The 19,325-nt window shown below is 34.5% G+C and overlaps 2 protein-coding genes across 2 annotated transcripts in view; one reads left to right on the top strand and one right to left on the bottom strand.

The window, feature by feature from the left end:
• The window catches only part of LOC143254995 (U-scoloptoxin(01)-Cw1a-like), a 28,358-nt gene extending 13,242 nt beyond the window's left edge, over positions 1 to 15,116 (bottom strand). Inside the window, exon 1 of the mRNA XM_076509954.1 lies at positions 14,987 to 15,116. Coding sequence (XP_076366069.1) covers positions 14,987 to 15,015 — 29 coding nt within the window. The 5' untranslated portion in view covers positions 15,016 to 15,116. The remainder of the gene's footprint in view (positions 1 to 14,986) is intronic.
• A 1,140-nt stretch (positions 15,117 to 16,256) lies between these two features.
• On the top strand, positions 16,257 to 19,325 carry LOC143254996 (uncharacterized). The gene is made up of 4 exons (XM_076509956.1): positions 16,257 to 16,372; positions 16,711 to 16,743; positions 17,205 to 17,242; positions 18,738 to 19,325. The coding sequence occupies exons 2-4, from the start codon at positions 16,722 to 16,724 to the stop codon at positions 19,062 to 19,064; spliced, it is 387 nt and encodes a 128-aa protein (XP_076366071.1). The 5' UTR covers positions 16,257 to 16,372; positions 16,711 to 16,721; the 3' UTR covers positions 19,065 to 19,325.

The raw sequence follows: 19,325 nt of genomic DNA, 5'->3' as shown, positions 1-19,325 counted from the left end.
TCTACATATCTGTAATCTTACTGTAGGTGTATTATGTGTCAAAAAGACCTGTTACGTACATTTTTTACTTTTTCGTGCTATCACACTACCCACATAATGCCAAACAAATTTCTTATATAATAGTTCTACAGCGACTTTAGATCAGATGTACATGTCACGTAACTTGCTGATTTATACATTTAAAATCGCTTTGACGTAACATACTCAACCCCTACACAGCAAAGCATGCTTAACTTTAAAATTGCTTCTAGAAATGTACAAACTAATCAGTGTATTGTCCTAAAATACAGTATATTTTTATATAATTTTGATAATAAAGAACTGTGTGGAAATGTTATTCCATCATTTCATTGCTGCTGTTATTAAAACAATATGGAGTTACGTTCTATATCACTTTTTCTTCAACATATTTTTCTAAACTATTTATGCATCAAATCACTTGTCCATCATTCTATTGATTACAGAGCATAGTTGAATCTCTTATTTAGCTCATTTTCCCCGAGCCTAGGACCATACGTCTTAAGGAAGCCCAGAAAAAATTGTTGTGTATCCCTTGTTCACATTCTTTCGTGCGTGTCCTTATTCATCAAAAGGAAAATTTATCGTGTTTTCTATTTTAAAATAATTTGATAAATAATGAGTCCTTAAACATTCAATCAGTCATTCTTTTAAACTTTTTTGGTAAAAAATTCATTAATCCCGCCATGATAGCTCAGCAGTATGTCTGAGGGCTAATAAAGCTACCATTCTGATTTCGATATACACGAAAACGGCGGGTAGACCACAGAGATCACGTAATGTAACTTTGTGCTTAACAATAAACAAATACATTTAACTCGTATTCAAGAATGCACGGTCCTAATGTGATGTATTGTTATTATTACTTAGCTCGTTTAATAATTGTTTCCTTATTTCTATTGTTTCAACATACTGATTTTTACACAAGTAAGCTTTTTTGTTTGTTTTTGAATTTTGTGCAAAACTACACTAGGGCTATCTACGTTTGCTGTCCCTGATTTAGCAGTGTTAGACTAGAGGGAAGGCAGCTAGTAATCACCACCCACCGCCAACTTTTGGGCTACTCTTTTACCAAGTAAAATTGCACCAAACATTCTTGCCCTTTCAGCCGTGGGGGCGTTATAGTGTTAAGATCAATTTCACTGTTCGAAGGTAAAAGAGTAATCCAAGAGTTGGCGGTGATGAGTGGGGGGGGGCGATGACTAGCTACCTTCCCTATAGTTTTACACTAAAATTAGGGACTGCTAGCGCAAATAGCCCTCGTGTAGCTTTGCGCTAAATTCAAACCAAACCAAACAAAACCAAAATAAGTTAATAACTTGAGGATTAATGTTGAGGAAGTTTCACTTATAGTAGCTCTTGAAAACAAAGAAGATAATATACATCTCAATCATGCACAAATGGGCATGCGCATGTACACTCATTGTTCAAGTCATTAATTAGGATGGGGGAAGAGAAAATTATTATAAAAGCAACAGACTTTAACATAACCCTAAAAACAAGGACAGAGCGTGTTAACAAATTTAAGGAGGCGGATTCGAAACCACATTCGCTTTTATCTGCACTTAACGAGGGTCTTTGCTTTAGCCTTGCAAAACTATTACGAAACTTCAAATTAGTTAATATATAAATTATACTAGCAGCGAGTAATCCATTGTCTGCAGAGAATAGGAGCTTTCACTCTTTCTGCTTCAAAACTAAGCTATGCAAGGACGAAAATAGCAGTTATTTCTGATTAAACATTAAACCTGTTAAGCCATAACAAAAAAAGCATTATAATTGTTCAGCCGTTACAAAAACAAAAAACTTAACATTGTTGAACCATAATGTTAAAATTATTGAGCCAAATGTGTACAGATGTCAGTGTTTACACAACAATGAAGACGTGCGAATATTATTAAGTTAGCAATTTCAGTTGAGATGTGAAATGTTTCATCGACTTCAAAGTGACCAATAAAATTAGTCTGGTGTAAAAGCTGCTTTTGACCATAGTGTCGTAGCTAGCTTAAAACTACTGCACAAATATATGAATAATGAAAGTGGTTAAAATATGTTACACTTTTAGTGATAAGCAGGAAAAAAAAACGTTTTGACATTCCTAGGCCATCTTCAGGTTAACAAAGAGAAAACACGATACTCTAGAAACGGGGTACTCGGTGGTCGGTTTATCTTTATGAATTCCGTCTGTTTGCAGTTCCTGGAAGACTGTATTTCTCCATTATTGTATAAATTTTGTCTTCTTACAACTCCTAAGTTAGCTTATCATGATCGCTGTACAGTTTCAGTTTTATTAAGTCTCAGATAAATAGTGTATTCCATTATCAGTGTAATATTAATGAAATAATATATGTTCGACAAGACATATATATATATATATTTAAGAAAACTGTGAAACCGTTTAAGAATCAAAGAAAATCAAAGTTCTTCTCTTGTTTGAAATTGAGCACAAAGCTACACAATGGTTCATCTGTGTTGTGCTCACCACAGGTATCGAAACCCGCTCTCTAGCGTTGTAACTCTGTAAGCCTACCACTGTATCACTGGATGGGGCTACAGAGAAGAAAAAGATTCAGTAAACTTGTGTCCTGAATGGTATCCTTTAAAATCAAGAAACTGGTAGAAGAAAGAAATAAAGGAGAGGGAGTAAATGAAATAGTCTGGTATTCCAGTGTATATTATATATATGTATGTGTTGAAACTTTTTACCGACCACTATTATATTATCTATAATACTCATTGTTAAGTATTATTAAATCCTGATTTGTTAAAACAGTTGTTTGGTTTGAATTTCTTGCAAAGCTACACGAGGGCTATCTGCGCTAACCATCCATAATTTAGCAGTGTAAGACTATTCTTGAACTACTACATCACTGGAAGGATTGATAGTGGGATTGACGGTCATATTATAATGCCCCATGACTGAAAAGGCGAGCATCTTTGGTGTCACAGGGATTCGAAACCGCGACTCTCAGATTACGAATCGAGCGCCTTAACCACCTGGCCATGCCGGGCGTAAAACAAATGTAAATAAATAAAACTGTATCAAAAACGAGCAGCAGCGCCCCCTCCCTTTCTACAGGATGTATTTCCGTTTTGTGTGTGTGAACAAAAAAGCACTTTTTTGCCATTAACATTTTACACTTGTAATCTATCATCAAGTTGGCTTGGGTATAATAATAAAACTATTCAATACTTATAACCTTTTCATTAATATACGTAACATCATTCTTATTAACGAAGATAAGATTAGCCGAATATTTCATCTGCAAGAAAAGGGGCTGGTAGCGAGAAAAAAATCGACCATAATCACTATATGTACATGCCGTACAAGGGAACAACTCGTGCAGTCACGGAATTATGACATCATCATCTTTCTTGTGTCAACTCCCTATCTTTGGGTCAACAAGATACCTGAATCGTTTAAAAACAGGTTGTTGTCTACATAAAGATACATGAATTGTTAACCGTGTTCTCGCTTTCTGTATAGAAAGATGGCAGTGCTGGTATAAGATTACGTACTTACCACATTATAAAAATGATGAAAGATGGTAATCAACACTGTTTTAAGTTAATTAGGTGTGATGGTAGAGCGATCGACTCGCAATCTGTTGGTCATGAATTCAGACCTCCATCATAAAACATTCTCGTCCTTTCACCAGTGGAGGCATTATAATGGGATTGTCCATCTCATTATTCATTGGTAAAAGAGTAATTCCAGAGTTAGTGGCAGGTAGTATTGACTAGCTGCCTTCTTTCTAATCTGCCACTTCTATATTAGGGACGTCCAGTGCAAATAGCTCTAGAAAACCTTCGAGTAAAATTCAAAGAACAAACAAACTGATTTTTAACTGTGAACGAAAAGATTCGTTTTCATTTTCATATATTACATTTAAACATGAGATCGCATTAATCAGTTGTATAAACAATACATTAATGATTTTATCTGCTTAACTTAAAGAGTGTGTCTTAATGCGTGTGAGGGACATTAACTAATCGGAATCATAACTAATTACTATTGTTTATTATATTATTGATATTAGATTTTAATCACATCTAAACGTGAGATACTTCTCATAGATATCTCTGAACAGCGTGACTGACATAAACTTATCATTTTGGTCAGTAGAAGTGGTTAACAAAGATAACTGACATAAGCCTATTGTTACTTTTTGGAATCAGTGAAACCCTTTCACAAAGATATCTAGCGTACGTACGCCTTACGTGTCTCAGCCAATACAGGTTTATAAAGATGATTGACATAAATCTAACTTTAGCGTTATAGCCTGAAGATGCCATTTACAAAGATATTTGACATAACAGGGCTAACGTTATCGTCTTGGGCAACAGAATCTTCCATAATAATAAGTAGCATAAGCCTATTTTCATCATCCTAATCAGAAGACACTATCTACAATAAGAGCTGACAATATAAATTTAACGTTATTATCATTTTAGTTAGTAGAAACCATTAACAAAGAAATCTGACATCAGACTAACGTTATCGTCTTTGTCAATATAAATTGTTAACCGGCCTTTATTGAAATGTTTAAATGTTTTTGGAATTATTTTTGTACTTGTTGGTTTCACTTTCTTTGAATTATGGCTTATATTGTGTGTTTCAGTATTTAACTACTGATTTGTTTCAATAAATATAATGTATGTAGTTGAGAAATGGATTAATCATGTTCTAGCGATTAGCCTGTCAAACTATGAATTGGATTAATCAAGATACGAGTATGTAATATGTCGCTGGTCACACTGCGAACGAGTCATAAGAAAGACAATTAATCCCACTATTTGGTTAAGTGTACCAAGAAGATGAAGGGGGGCTGTTTTCTTTCATTTCCCCTTTCAGTTGTCAAGTTCTAAACTAGAGGCAGCTATGATTAAGACTTTAGTTTCTATGATTTTTAGCGTTTAGCACATGTGTCTTTCAAACGAAACCGTTCATGCTGAAAATGTCGAATAACAGGGGACGTCATTTTCAGGGACGCCACGATCAAGCTTGGGAGGAAATCTCAATTGAATATTTCTGTGAGACATTTTTTGTCAGGTTGGATTGACACATATACTCAAATTACGCCATAGTGCGGAGCGCTCAGTTGAGCTGAGAGCCCACGCAAGGTTAAACGTTTCTGTCAACTATCACAGCTAAGAGAAAATTAATAAAAATCCATTTACATGGTATTTGTTTTCGAGAGAAGTATTACATAAAATTTGTTTCCTTGGGCAAAGTTAAATACCAAATCTGAAACATGTGGATTTGTTTTCTTCATAAATTCGTGTACCCCGCTGGTATAGTGATAAGTCTTAGGATTTACAATTCCAAAATCAGGGGTTCGATTCCCCTCGATGAACTCAGTAGGTAGCCTAATGTGGCTTTGCTCCAAGAAAAAAACACACACAAATAAATTCGTATTTGATTTAATTTGAGATGGATGAGGATTGTATTATTATTAATTCATGAGAGATGGTATTTTATACGAAAGGTACCCAAGTGTAACTTTACTTGTGCAAATGTAAATTGTGGGTTTCTTTATACTGGCGTCACTAAACTGATCAGTTTGGCTCTTTTCAAGTGTTGATGAGAAAGCTGAAAGAATTCAACCAAAGAACCTGAATTTATCTTGTCCCCTGTGAGAGGTATACTTGTCCCCTGTGAGAGGGTGAGAGGTATACTTGTCCCCCTGTGAGAGGTATACAGACTTAGAACACTAAAATTCAGTGTTTGATTCCCCGCTGTGAACACAGCAGATAACCCATTAACCCGTTTGGCTTTGTTCAAACATGACCAACCAACTTATTCCGAACTTATTTCTTCACATGAAATACAATAAAACAACTCCATTTATTCTGGCTGACCAGTCCAAATAACTCATATTCTTCAAGTTATATTCCAGCAAATTGCTGACAAAATTCATTATCGAAAAGACTGCATTGAAAGACATTATCCTGAACCTAAGTTAGCCTCAAAATACGTTTGTGTATACTTAGTGTGTATACAGGTGCCAGAACAAGAATGTGTTTTATGGATACTTAGTGTTAAAATTATAGTTGTCAAAACAAGAATGTATTTTGTATTCTGACGATGTAGCTGCCAGAACAAATATTTGTTCTGTGGACACTTAGTTTTAACAACACAATTGTCAGAAGAAGAATTTGTTTTGGGGTCACTTAGTATTACCAATACTGCTACCAGGACAAGAATGTGTTTTTTGTCTTATCTAATACCACTGCCTTTTATTTTAAACGTCACATCGCGTTCTTTATTTTTTACTGTAGATGTCTTAATTACAAAATAGAACTCTCTGCTACATTAAAATTATGTATACGAGTATATATTGTACTTGCATAACCCGTGAAAGCACGTGATCCTCAATTATTCTGACCTCTGTATCCACATTGTTTAGTCGCCAGTTTTCAAAGTAATCAACAAAACTGCGTTAAAAATACCAATCTAATGGGCAGTCCAAAACCGTGGTAAAAAAAGGTTTAACGGGCTCTATCACCTAATTACCCAAGCAAAAACTAGAGATACTCAAACAACTGCTTTGATAATTACTTCTCATTAAAATCAGCTCCATTTATAAACTTTTAGATATAACAGACGAATTCCCTTTTTAGAAAAACAAACGAACAACTAATGAGCTATTATTCCTTGGAATATTTTATAATACGAATCCAATTTTAAGTTACTCGATCGTATCCTCTGTGTCTCACAAATCATGTATAATTGATGTATTTCTAGCTTTCTTACAGACAGAACAGAAACTGCGCCAGTTATTCAGTGTAGAGAAGGGGGCGCTAGAAGCGTTCTGTCCCAACTGGGAGGCTGGAAAATGTTTTCATTCTCCTTCGTCACCCACTCGTGAGGACCAGAAGACTGGAATGTTTTGTGAATTTGGGTAATTTTCCTTTTACACATTGGGTTTCAGAAGTGTGTGGCCGAGGCAAAGAAGTGACAAAACGAGGCGATGACAGTCAGTGGTCAGTGTCCAGAAAGTGTGCCAAACGTCATCCATACACGCACAGTCACAAAAAAAAAGCTATTTTATATTTTTATTCTTGTACTCAGCTGATGAAGTAAACAATGTCGTCATGCCGCGAGAAATGGAATAAATTAATAATCTGAATTCGAAACTGAACAGTATTTACATGTATATATGTATTGTGAATTTTGTAAAATCCGTTCGTACTCTCCGATTTGTAGCAAAAATTGTGTGTTTATTTTATTGGATTTCGTGAAAAGCAACAAGAGGGTTATCTGCTCATAACTGTCTCTGATATTAAAAAGTGAAGTTACATGGAGAGAATGTGGGCACTAGCAAGTACACTTGCCCGAGAATTAGCACAATATACCCCACGATCGTAAGTGATTTGAGGACTCGAAAAAAAAATACATTACACATATAATTAAGATTCGTCCAGAACGTGACATTAATACCTTGAAAGACAGCTTCCCTATGGATGAATGGAGAAGTTTATTCTTTAAAATCGTTCTACACAACAATAAGTAACATTGAATCACGTAATAGATTTTTCTGACATTCAAAGTGCTCATTCTGCGATATTAAACATAAATAATTAAACATGTATGTTTAAGGTATCAGATGTCTCTTTTACCTACCTCCTTTTCAACATCGCTAAATAAATGTAAGTTTTTTGTTTATTTAATTATAGATATAGGAAGCTACACATAAACTATTTGTAGTTTGCAACACCCACGTGTCGAAACCCGACAAAACATTATGTTTTGTTTGTTTGTTTTTAATTTCGCGCAACTCTGTACGAGGGCTATCTGCGCTAGCCGTCCCTAATTTAGCAATGTAAGACCGGAGGGAAGGCAGCTATTCATCACCCAAACCGCCAAGTCTTTGGTTACTCTTTTACCAACGAATATTGGGATTGACCGTCACGTTATAATGCCCCCACAGCTAAAAGAGCAAGCATGTTTGGTGCGACGGGGATTCAAACCCGCAACCCTACGATTACGAATCGTTGGTCCTAACCATCTGGCCATGCCGGACCGACACATTATGCTATTGTATAGAAGTGAGAGGGTTTGTAAATCGTATAATAAATATGTAAATTAGACCTATGTGGGAGGCTTACCTGAGGTATTTAGAATTAGACTTTTGTCAACCAACCTTTTATATATAACGTATGAGATAATTTTGTTAAGCTCTATTATCAGGTGAGATAAAAATTCGAAGGTATAAACTTTTTTTATCAAATAACTAAAGAAACGCATGTGAAATAAGTCGCGTGGTTCCATTTTACTCATACTTTAGAATGTGATGTTCAATAATCTAGAAAAAGATCACTGATGGGGATCAGCAGGAAGTCATGGTCTTTGAACATTTTTGATAAGATCTATGGTACCCGGTAGTGGCTATGTATACTCCTACAAGCCTAACTCCCACTGTGTTAATTAGTGGACTAACAAAAGCGAGTCCACTTTCTCTTATCTCGAAGCTGTATGGCAGGACTGAGAGTAAAACTTTACCTTTCTTGACCTTAATAAAATAAAATGTACCATCCGAGATTCAGATACGTGGCCGGGAAGGGGGGCTCGGCACCCCTGTAAAATCTAGAAATATTGATCACACAGGTTTTATATATGGTAAATTCTTTGTGTATCATTCAATTTAAAAAGTAAAATTTCTTTTAACGCTGTTACGTTTGTTTGTTTTTAATTTCGCGCAAAACTACACGAGAGCTATCAGCGCTAGCCATCCCTAATTTAACAGTGTAAGATGACAGGGAAGGCAGCAAGTTATCACCACTCACTGCCAACTCTTAGGCTTCTCTTTACCAACGAATAGTGAGATTCACCGTCACATTATAACGCCCCCAAGGCTGAAACGGCGAGCATGTTTTGGTGTCATAGGGATTAGAACCCGCAACCCTCGGGTTACGTTTGATTTGATTTGATTTGTTTTTAATGACAGTTGCATTCAGATGTTTAATCAATTTCAGCCTTTTTATTATTATCCCATTCAAATTTTCTGCCCACACCGAGTGGCTACGTCACTGCGTAGAATAAATTGTTTTTTATCTTGTTCACCTCTTTCATTCCCTCTCTTTTCTTTCTTCCCTAGGCCCGGTGGCTATGGCGTTCTCTTTCTGATCTGAGGGTCGCTGGTTCGAATCCCCGTTGCGCGAAATTAAAAAAAAAAATATTTCTCCCCCTTTTCCCTCAAACGAAAGCGACATCTCATTTTACAAAATGTTTGGAAACTTTGAACAAATATATAACGAAACAAACGTGGTTATATTTCTTCTTTCGTGATAGTGATAACATCTTGTGATACTGACGAGCCGTGAAGAAATACGAATTCCCATTTGGCTATGATTAAAGAAACTAGGCCTCCTCTAACTGTTGGTTGTTGTTTTTTTAAGTCACCTATTGTAATAAAACAAACTCTTTAATGTTCACAAACTTCATTTCTTCACATGTGTAAAAAATGAGAACAGTCCTCTTATTAAACTTTAGCTAGTTCTCTAAAATGAGAAAGAGAAAGAATTAGCGTTATTTTAACGTTTTAACAATACTCGTATATGCAAAACCGGGAATTTATTAAAAGTCGATTTCGTCATTCGTTGAAACAATAACGTCAGTTCTATTGAGAGACAATCGTATAAAACGTGGCGTATCCAGGAATTTGTAAAGAAAGAAGCACACCTTGATATTCATATTTACATACAATCTCTATTTATTCTTATAATGTTTAAACTTTATTATTCCTAATGAAAAGTAAAATTTCAAGCCCAGAGAGCAAGCACGGCTGCATGCTTTTATTGGCTAGTTGTCTAGTTGAGAAGCCAAAAAGAAAACTTCCACTGACGCAAGTAAAGCAAGCAGTTGTCTAACTAAGAAATCACGAAAAAAAACACCAACTGACACATTAATATTACAACAGTTAAGATATTCTTATGTTTTGACAGTTTTCACTAACATTATGCTTTGGTTGTATTACACCTTTTCTAGTTTTGTTTTGTTGATTGCTTTCAGTGATACAGCAGGCTTGCAAATCTAGAAACCGTGGTGGTTAGAGAGCAAATAACCGTTTTGTTGAGTACGGTGAAGACGTAGAAAGATTCAAGCAACTTTCTTTAGTTTCAAGGTTTAAATAATAATATAAAAGTCCTCTTCAGTCTTCAATAACCCAGATTATAAAGTAATATTACTTTAACAACTGCTGTTTGTTTTAAGTTTATTCACTTGTACACGGTGATTCATTTAATCTAACGCTAAAGGTCGTCGTGACAGAATAGTGTAACAGCTATTTGTTGTTAAACAGGATTTGCATTATCATTATTAATTATGCATCAAATATTGTTACTTGTAGGTTCTGGTGTTTAACAGGATTTGTAGTATCTTTATTAATTATGCATCAAATATTGTTACTTGTAGGTTTCGTTGTTAAACAGAATTTGCAGTATCTTTATTAATTTTGTATCTAATATTGTTACTTGTGGGTTTCGTTGTCAAACAGGATTTGCAGTATCTTTATTAATTATGCATCAAATATTGTTACTGTAGGTTTCGTTGTTAAACAGGATTTGCAGTTTCTTTATTAATTATGCATCAAATATTGTTACTTGTAGGTTTCGTTGTTAAACAGAATTTGCAGTATCTTTATTAATTATGCATCAAATATTGTTACTTGTAGGTTTCGTTGTTAAACAGAATTTGCAGTATCTTTATTAATTTTGTATCTAATATTGTTACTTGTAGGTTTTGTTGTTAAACAGGATTTGCAGTACCTTTATTAATTATGCATCAAATATTGTTACTTGCAGGTTTCGTTGTTAAACAGGATTTGCAGTATCTTTATTAATTATATATCTAATATTGTTACTTGTAGGTGACACTGTCAAACAGGATTTGTGTTACTTCTCTTTATTACTATCATTTCATATTGGTATAAAACGATTTTTGTCTTTGTTTTTTCGATAACTAACATAATGTATAGAAACAACAAATTCAATGTAATAGCCTTAATTATATAACCAACATCGTCAATCTTCTACTGTTAGTTTCAGGCGTGAAGAACTTTCAATTTCACTACCATAACGAAACGTTATGGTAGTCAAAACTTCATAGACTATCTTCAGTTTTTTGTTGGTTTTTTTTAACTAGCAAGCTTGGGTATTCTTTTAAATACACCACTCTCGGTGGCTCAGCGATAGACTTTAAGATATTCATAACTCTTAATTTGAGGGTTCCATCCTTGCTGTGGATTCTGTGTAGAAAACTAACTGTAAAGCTTTACACTTAACAGCAAACGACCAAGAAACCTAATTACACTTTTGGCTTGTAAAACGTTTCGCTTTCGCCAAGTTGTATCGTTGCTTTCTTTTCTTTTACGTTTTTGCAAAATAGAAATAGTCGTATGAGTATCCATCTCTACTGAGGAGGAGTTGTAGTTGTTAATTGGTGCTCGAACGTATTTAAAAATGCTTTGATTTTTCTCAGTTTGTTTGGTCTCTGAGTACAAAACTACACACAGTCTACGCGCGCTCTGCTCACCACTGGTACTGAACCACGAATTTTAGCATTATAAGTTGTCAAGCTTACCGCTGAGCTAACAGGATCTGAAGTATTTCTCTAGAAGCTACGTTTAATTCGATTTTTACTGAATATCGACACAAATCAAGGGAGAAAGCGTGATTAGGCATAGCTTATAATATTAACACCGATAATACAGCGAGTTTGAGCAGCAAGGAAATTAGGGCTAAGTACCAGAGGATAAGAAAAAACTTATCAAAGAGAAGTAAGTAACTTACACAGTTTATTTTGAACGAATAACACAGAGATGTTGAATTTTCTACGTCATTCTTCTGCATTGCTTGCTAACTGGGTCAGAACTGTTTGAGACTACCCACTTCATAAGTATATGTCATGGAAAGGCTGTCGAGTTGGAAAGCAGTTTCCCTTTAACAAGTACAAACTAAGGAGGACGCTGTTCTGTGGCACCTTTAAAACCAAAGGAATAACCCACTAAAATTACAAATAATTATTAAACCTATTGTCACGAAGGAGGCAACATATTAACTAATAGCCTAGTATAGTAAAATATGTAAATATTAAACAAAATAACATTTCTCTTCAAATATCACTGGAAACGAAAGTGTAGGGTAAGTAATGGATTCGTTGTGTAGAAAATGTATATAAAAACTGTAGGGTAAGTAATGGATTCGTTGTGTAGAAAATGTATATAAAATCAAGGACAAAGTCTACAAATTTATCACATTTTCAATGAAAAAATCAAACATTCTAGCATGCGAATTAAAATGAAAAGAATGGCATGTTCTTCTGTTTTCGTGGAACATGTTAAAAGACCGTTGGTTCATTTGTTTTGATTTAATCCTCGTTACTTTGAGGATAGCTACAGGGTTGAAATGAGAACAAAACAAAGAGTAGGACACTGTAATTGTACTTTTAAATGGCATTAGTACACACTAAACAACAACGTTCTTTGGCTCTTCACAAAAGGAATGTGTGATTTCTCTCTTGTATCTAAATGCACGATTTTTATCGTATACGTTAGCGTAACAAGGTGGGCATGTAAAATTATATCGAATTTGTAAAACATTAAATCAATCTGTTCATTACCATAGTTGAAAATACTCAATAAACAAATTGGTGGTAAGTTGCACGAATTGACACCGTTAGAGGGCCAAACAAATACTACTATAAAATCATTTTTTACCTCAGACATTCTAAACACACTTCATTTATTTAGCTCCTACGACAAATATTGTTACTTCAGCTACTTTTTAACACCTTTCATCACCTTAGTTTCTTTCAACACATTTCATCATCTTAGCTTCTTTCAACACATTTCCTCTCACCTGCTTTGACACGTTTCATCATCTCCTCTGCTTTTTACACTTTATTTTGTTTTCTTTAGATGCATGTATGTCAAAAGTAATAATACGACTTTACGACCGTAGTTTGTTTGTTTTGGAATTTCGCACAAAGCTACTCGAGGGCTATCTGTGCTTGCCGTCCTTAATTTAGCAGTGTAAGACTAGAGGGAAAGCAGCAGCTAGTCATCACCACCCACCGCCAACTCTTGGGCTACTCATTTACCAACGAATAGTGGGATTGACCGTCACATTATAACGCCCCCACGGCTAGGAGGGCGAGCACGTTTGGCGCGACTCGGATGCGAACCCGCGGCCCTCAGATTACGAGTCGCACGCCTTAACGCGCTTGGCCATGCCGGGCCCACGATCGTAGTAACACTTGGATTTGCAAAACGTATACTGCAAAAACAAACATTTTTGTCTCAGCAAAGTGACACTTTCTATTAGGTTTTCAGTCTGTTTTTCTTCACGGTATAGCAACCTAAATTAAATTAGAAATATTTACATATAAATATATATTAGTGAAATTAAATAAATACATTTAAATGAAGTTCAATAGGTAAACAAAATCATGAGGAAGGACTGTTAAAAACAGTAAATCCCAACCTCTGATTAATTATATTATAACCATATTTTTTAAAAAAGGTTTTTTGTTTAATTTTTCATTTTGGTGTGTTTTGTTTATAACGTAAAACTTTGGTTTCTCATATTTCTTCAAGAAGACACTATCTTTTGTTCTGAGTCTTCAACATTATACCTTTGCCAACATTATATCTTTGTCAACATTATAACATTTACAACATTATATATTTATCAACATTATAACATTAACAACATTATATCTTTGTCAACATTGTATCCTTAACGACATTATATATTTATCAACATTATACCATTATAATGTTTATTATACCCTTAGTAACGTTATAACCTCAACAACATTATATCCTTATCAACATCATACCCTTTATATCAACATTATATCAACTGAATAATAAAATAGTTTTTAAAGAGTTTTCACCTTGAGTTCTGTGTAAAGGTAAAAATCAGTGTGTTTGTTTGTTTTGAATTTCGCTCAAAAACAAACCAAACCAAACAACCGAACTTCAGTGAAGGTTTGGACATGTAGCAGCAGTATGTCAAGCAACTGCGCGTTGTGTAGGCTGTGAAGATAACCACCACATATTACAAAAGCACTAAGCAAAACCCCAAACCAAAATGCTGCAACTGTGAGGAAGAACACAAGGTAAACTATAAAGGTTTAAGATTTATCGTGCTGGACTGTGGATATGAAGTCCATAGATGCGTTATAAAGGTGACAGTCATATTCCAGTATTTGGTCAGACAAGAGTAGCTGTGTGAATCAGAAGCTGTCTTGTTGCCATCCTTCTAGTCTATCGCTTCAAAGTTAAGGATAGCTCATGCACACAAATAGATAGCCCTCGTGTAGCTTTGCGCGAAATTTAAACTTATTGCTGCACCAGCTGGAGCGAAATATAATCATCAGTAAATTATAGAGTAGTAATTACATAAAAAATAAAATACAGATATACTAATGATCACGTTATCTTATTGTAATTTGTATTGTTCATACGAATTTAAAGTTGTTAAAAGTGTTATATTATTATTATTTTATTTATTTATTGAACGAGAACAATAGTTGTTGTTTGTTTTTCGATTAAATGTAAAATTTATAAGTTTGACCAACTGATTTACAGTTCTGGCAAAATTTATTGCGCGACGACAATTTTTTAAAAATTCTGTCTTAAACTATTCGACAGACATATTGTTTCATTAAGCTTTTCAAGTTTTAACCATCGTGTTTTGTAATAATTTTACAATCTCGAATATCACAGTTTTATTTTCTATTAAAAACTCTTATTTTTATAATTTGAAAAAGAATGTTAAAAATAAAAATGGCAATGCTAAATCTTAAACTGATCTACTTAGAACCGAAAATTATAAAGCAAGATATATACAAAAGTAGTTTATCTTTATTACTTTGGTTATTCCATATTTTATCAACATCTAAACTTTCTTTAATACCTGAGAACAAGGTTAGCAAGTCGCTTACGTTTTATTGACTAACCTGAAACAGGTGAAACCCAAGTTATTCATAGATTACGTATTCAATGTTTCTGTGACTCTCGCCAAAACTCATTGGCAACTAAATGTTATTTTTCTAATACAAGGTATTAAATACAAAGCACATTTGTAAACAAAACAAAACAACACATTAGCGCCAAGTGGGCATGGCGAATGCCACAAACCCAAGGACGACTTCGGTTTAGCAACTTTGTAGGATGAGTAACCTTCATATGGTGGAAACAAAGGGATATAAACAACAACAAAGAATTTTTAAATTGTGTAGTTTTACGTAAGTTACATAATAAACAGCCTCCAGTGGCACAGCGGCATATCTGCGGATCTTACATCGCTAGAATCCGCTTATCCAAAGTATAATTATTTTAAATGCGTTCCGTGGAATCCACGATGCATGTCCTCTCCCCTGATGTGTAACTTTTGCAGAGGAAATATTTCTCTTGCTCGATATTAAATCTTCGCTACACGATGGCAATCTGTGCTGTGTCCACCAGTATCAAAAGCCGGTTGTTAGCGGGGTAAGTCTACGGACATATCGCTAAGCCACTAGTCGGATTCAAAATTTAGGCATGGCCAAGTGTGTTAAGGCGTTCGACTCCTAATCCGAGGGTCGCGGGTTCGAATCCCAGTCGCACCAAAGGTGCCCGTCCTTTCAGTCATGGGAGCGTTATAATGTTTCGGTCAATCCCACTATTCGTTGCTACATTAGGAACGGCCAGCGCAGATAGCCGTCGAGTCGCTTTGCGCGAAATTCAAAAACAAGCAAACAATTAAATCTTCATTCGAGAATTTTATAGTGCTATAAAAACTATATTTTTGTGGGGTTTTTTTCTGAAATATTTTACCTCAACATTAAATTATACAAGTGTTTATCTTTTGTTGTATTTCGAAATGTTACATGACTGAAACATGACAGTAGTTGTCAAGAATCTGCCATGTTGCCATAGCTACAACTCAACCATTCTTTAGTTTCTAGGTATCTCGCCAAACGAATCTGTTACAAGCTAATAAATGCCATTTATAAATTACATGTTTTATTTGTAACTAGTAACCCTGGATGAACAGGTTTCTAATTTTGTTTTGCATTCTAGCTACTTGTTCAACAACTCTGTTTCTAACACGAAAAAGTAAACAAACCTTGTTCACCTGGTAGGATCATCTTCTGGTTGACCCTTGACCTAATGACGTAGAATAACTTAAAATGACTGATTTTTCCGTAACGCTTAAGACGCACTTCCTAACCCACATATCTCCTTCGATAGTATCCTTGAAGCCACCAGAGAACTCAAGTTTGATATAAAAGGGGAAAATGAACAAGGAAAATATTTAATCTTCCCTAGGAGACGCTGGCTGTGGGTTTTATGTAGCTGAGGTAAGATCACGGATATAAATGAATGACTATCTAAAATAAAGATCTTGAAATTTTTGGTTTCATATTCTATATTCAATTGCATATTATTTTTAAAATTCGTTACTCCTTTTAAAGACCTATTGTTTCTCAGACACTGAAATTCCAATCTGTACTGTTTGTTTTTTTAATATTAATACAAATTAAAACATTTTTTTTAATTATGGCTATAACTCTTTCTTTTTAGCATATTCAGTTTTACTATTTAATATATCAATTTAACCAAAGCATTAGCTTTCTCACAAACTCGCAAGATTTTCCACCAATTGAAGCAAAGCTTTCTTGTTTCTTTTTCGTGTTAGCAAACATCATTATGAAAGCTGTATTCCTGTTGGGTAAGTCGCTTTCTCAATGTTAAACCTCCTCTACCTGTAGCACCAGTACATTTCTTGAAGTTCGAAAATCTATAACGATCCCAATCAAATTCTCTGTAATAAGGAATTATTTTATCTATTTATAAACTAAAATTGTAATAATATCAATTTATAAGAGTTTTAATATAAATATCAACAGAAAAGTAAAACACTGAGATTGTGTTTACTTTTACTAATTATTTACATTTTGGCATATAATTAATTAAATAATTATATTTTTCAAACCAACAATAAAACAAATTATGCATAATAGAAACCATTACTGAAACTCAACAGAATACATAACCACATGCATATTAACTTTCAATGATTTTGTCAAATTCACTTAGAAAGTCAACAATAATTTCCCTTTACTATTTAAATAACATTTTTTCTCAGTGTATTTCGTTGAAATTTTCCTGTTTTTTTATTTCTTTTTCTAGCTGTCTGCATTGTTATTGCAAGAGCTTCAAATCTCTTGGTAAGTTCTAGTTCAACTGCTGTCGGGGTCAGATTAGTTGACCTAACCCTAAACATGTTTTACAGGAAGCTTAATTAACACCTTTTTTTATTGTGTTTTCTTCATCTTCACGTGATAGTGACTGATTCTTTCCATTTATTAACAGTTTATCTACCAACATGATCACAAAATTTATAAGATGATTATGTATTTCAAATTAATAAATGTTGCTTTCTCAGTAACTTTCTATGTTTCAGCTAATGAACAGAAGTATCAGAAATATTTATTCTCTTCAAATACAGAGTATCCTGTCTTTAGTTGTCGTAACTCGACAGAAAACAGAATGAGATATACAACTGTTTATTCGTAGTACAAAATATACCAAACCAGTAGCTCAACCTTTATGTTACCATCGAACCATTATTCGAAAATGTATTTGTACTGGAACCCTATCTTACATATATATGTGAGCTTTGTTTGTAAAAGAGCGCAAAGCTACACAACTGGCTTCTGTTTTCTGCTCACTATGATTATTGAAACCCAGTTAAGTCCTGAAACATACCGCTGTGAAGCTTACATTTATAAGAGAAACACATTATATTTATTATATTATTGTTGCAGGGGAAAATGAAAGATAACATGAATTTAAATTTATTTAATTGTAATTAGTCCTAGTAACATATATTTGTTTTAACCTAGTAGCACAATAATATTTGTAAATAAGTTTACAGTATTACTACTGTTACAAAGTTGTGTGGCCCGGCATGGCCAGGTGGTTAACTGAACAATCGGCTAGCAATTTTTATTATGTACATCGTTCTAAATTGTTAGCATTCTAAGCAGCCGGGATGACCACATGGTTAAGGCGTTCGACTTGTAATTTAAGCGTTGTGGGTTCGCATCCCAGTCACACCAAACATTCTCGCTCTTTCAGTAGTTGGGACGTTATAATGTGACGGTCAATCCCACTATTCGTTGGTAAAAAGCGGTGGGTGTTAATGACTAGCCGCTTTCCCTCTAGTCTTACACTGCTAAACTAGGGACTGCTAGAGCGGATAGCACTCGTGTAGCTTTGCGCCAAATTTAAAAACAAACAAATTTATTTCTTGCGAAACACTTGAATCCGGTTTTCGGAAACTTAGGGTTTCATGCAACCCAGGCTGAGAAACCCTGCACTAAGGTAATTTAAACTTTGGCAGCTGTTGTTCCTTGTAATTTATCACAGATGATACAAGAAATTCGAATTTAGGACAGATCACTAAACACCTGATAACTCGAAGTTTTTTTTGGTTTTTTCCATAATTTAGCTTTGAGGAAGAGAGGTACGTCTACCTTCAGAAAACACTCAAATTATGATTTTTTGGTTTTGTGACTTTGTTTTTGGAATATATGCAAGTACCATGTGACATTGATACGAAATATATCCTTCCATATGTTATATGTTCATAATTTTATCTTCTGTTCCTAGCTTTTTACATAACACCATGTACTAACCACTCAAATTGTAAATATTTAGCGTGTTAGACGCCAGTCCGAAGTTTTTTCCTTCAAGTTACCTGCGGGAGCAGAGCTTCTAGTGAGTAACTTGGATATTTCTTTCTCGTGCCAAGACAGAATCTATGGATATTACGCTGACATGTCCAATGACTGTAAGGTCTTTCACGTGTGTGTCCCACCGAAGAAGCACTACAGCTTCATATGTGGAAACCTGACCGTATTCGACCAAGCTACCATGACTTGTGCTGACCCCGAAGCTGCCATCTCTTGCAGCGAGTCCGAGAAATACTACGTCCTCAACCAGAACTTCGGAGTGCTTGACACTACTAAGCTGATCAAAGTGTAGTGTCGGAGAAATACTAAACATTATGTCGCGCTTGAAAGGAATGTAAACACTCATATAAAACAAACTAACAAACAAATTTTTATTGTCACACGAGTAGCATAGAACATGATGTTTGTACACCCTGTGTAATTAATTTTGCTTAAAAATGTGTCATTTGTTTTGTATTATTTTATTTTTTGATAAGAAAAGTACATATTAACAAGTTTGTTTTACGAAACAAGCAAAAACCAGTTGAATAAATATATGCATTGATGAAAATTA

The sequence above is a fragment of the Tachypleus tridentatus genome, chromosome 7 (assembly GCF_004210375.1).
Source record: "Tachypleus tridentatus isolate NWPU-2018 chromosome 7, ASM421037v1, whole genome shotgun sequence".
NCBI lineage: Eukaryota > Metazoa > Arthropoda > Merostomata > Xiphosura > Limulidae > Tachypleus > Tachypleus tridentatus.
The sequence above is the reverse complement of the archived record's forward strand: the minus strand, read 5'-3'. Positions and strand labels throughout refer to the sequence as shown.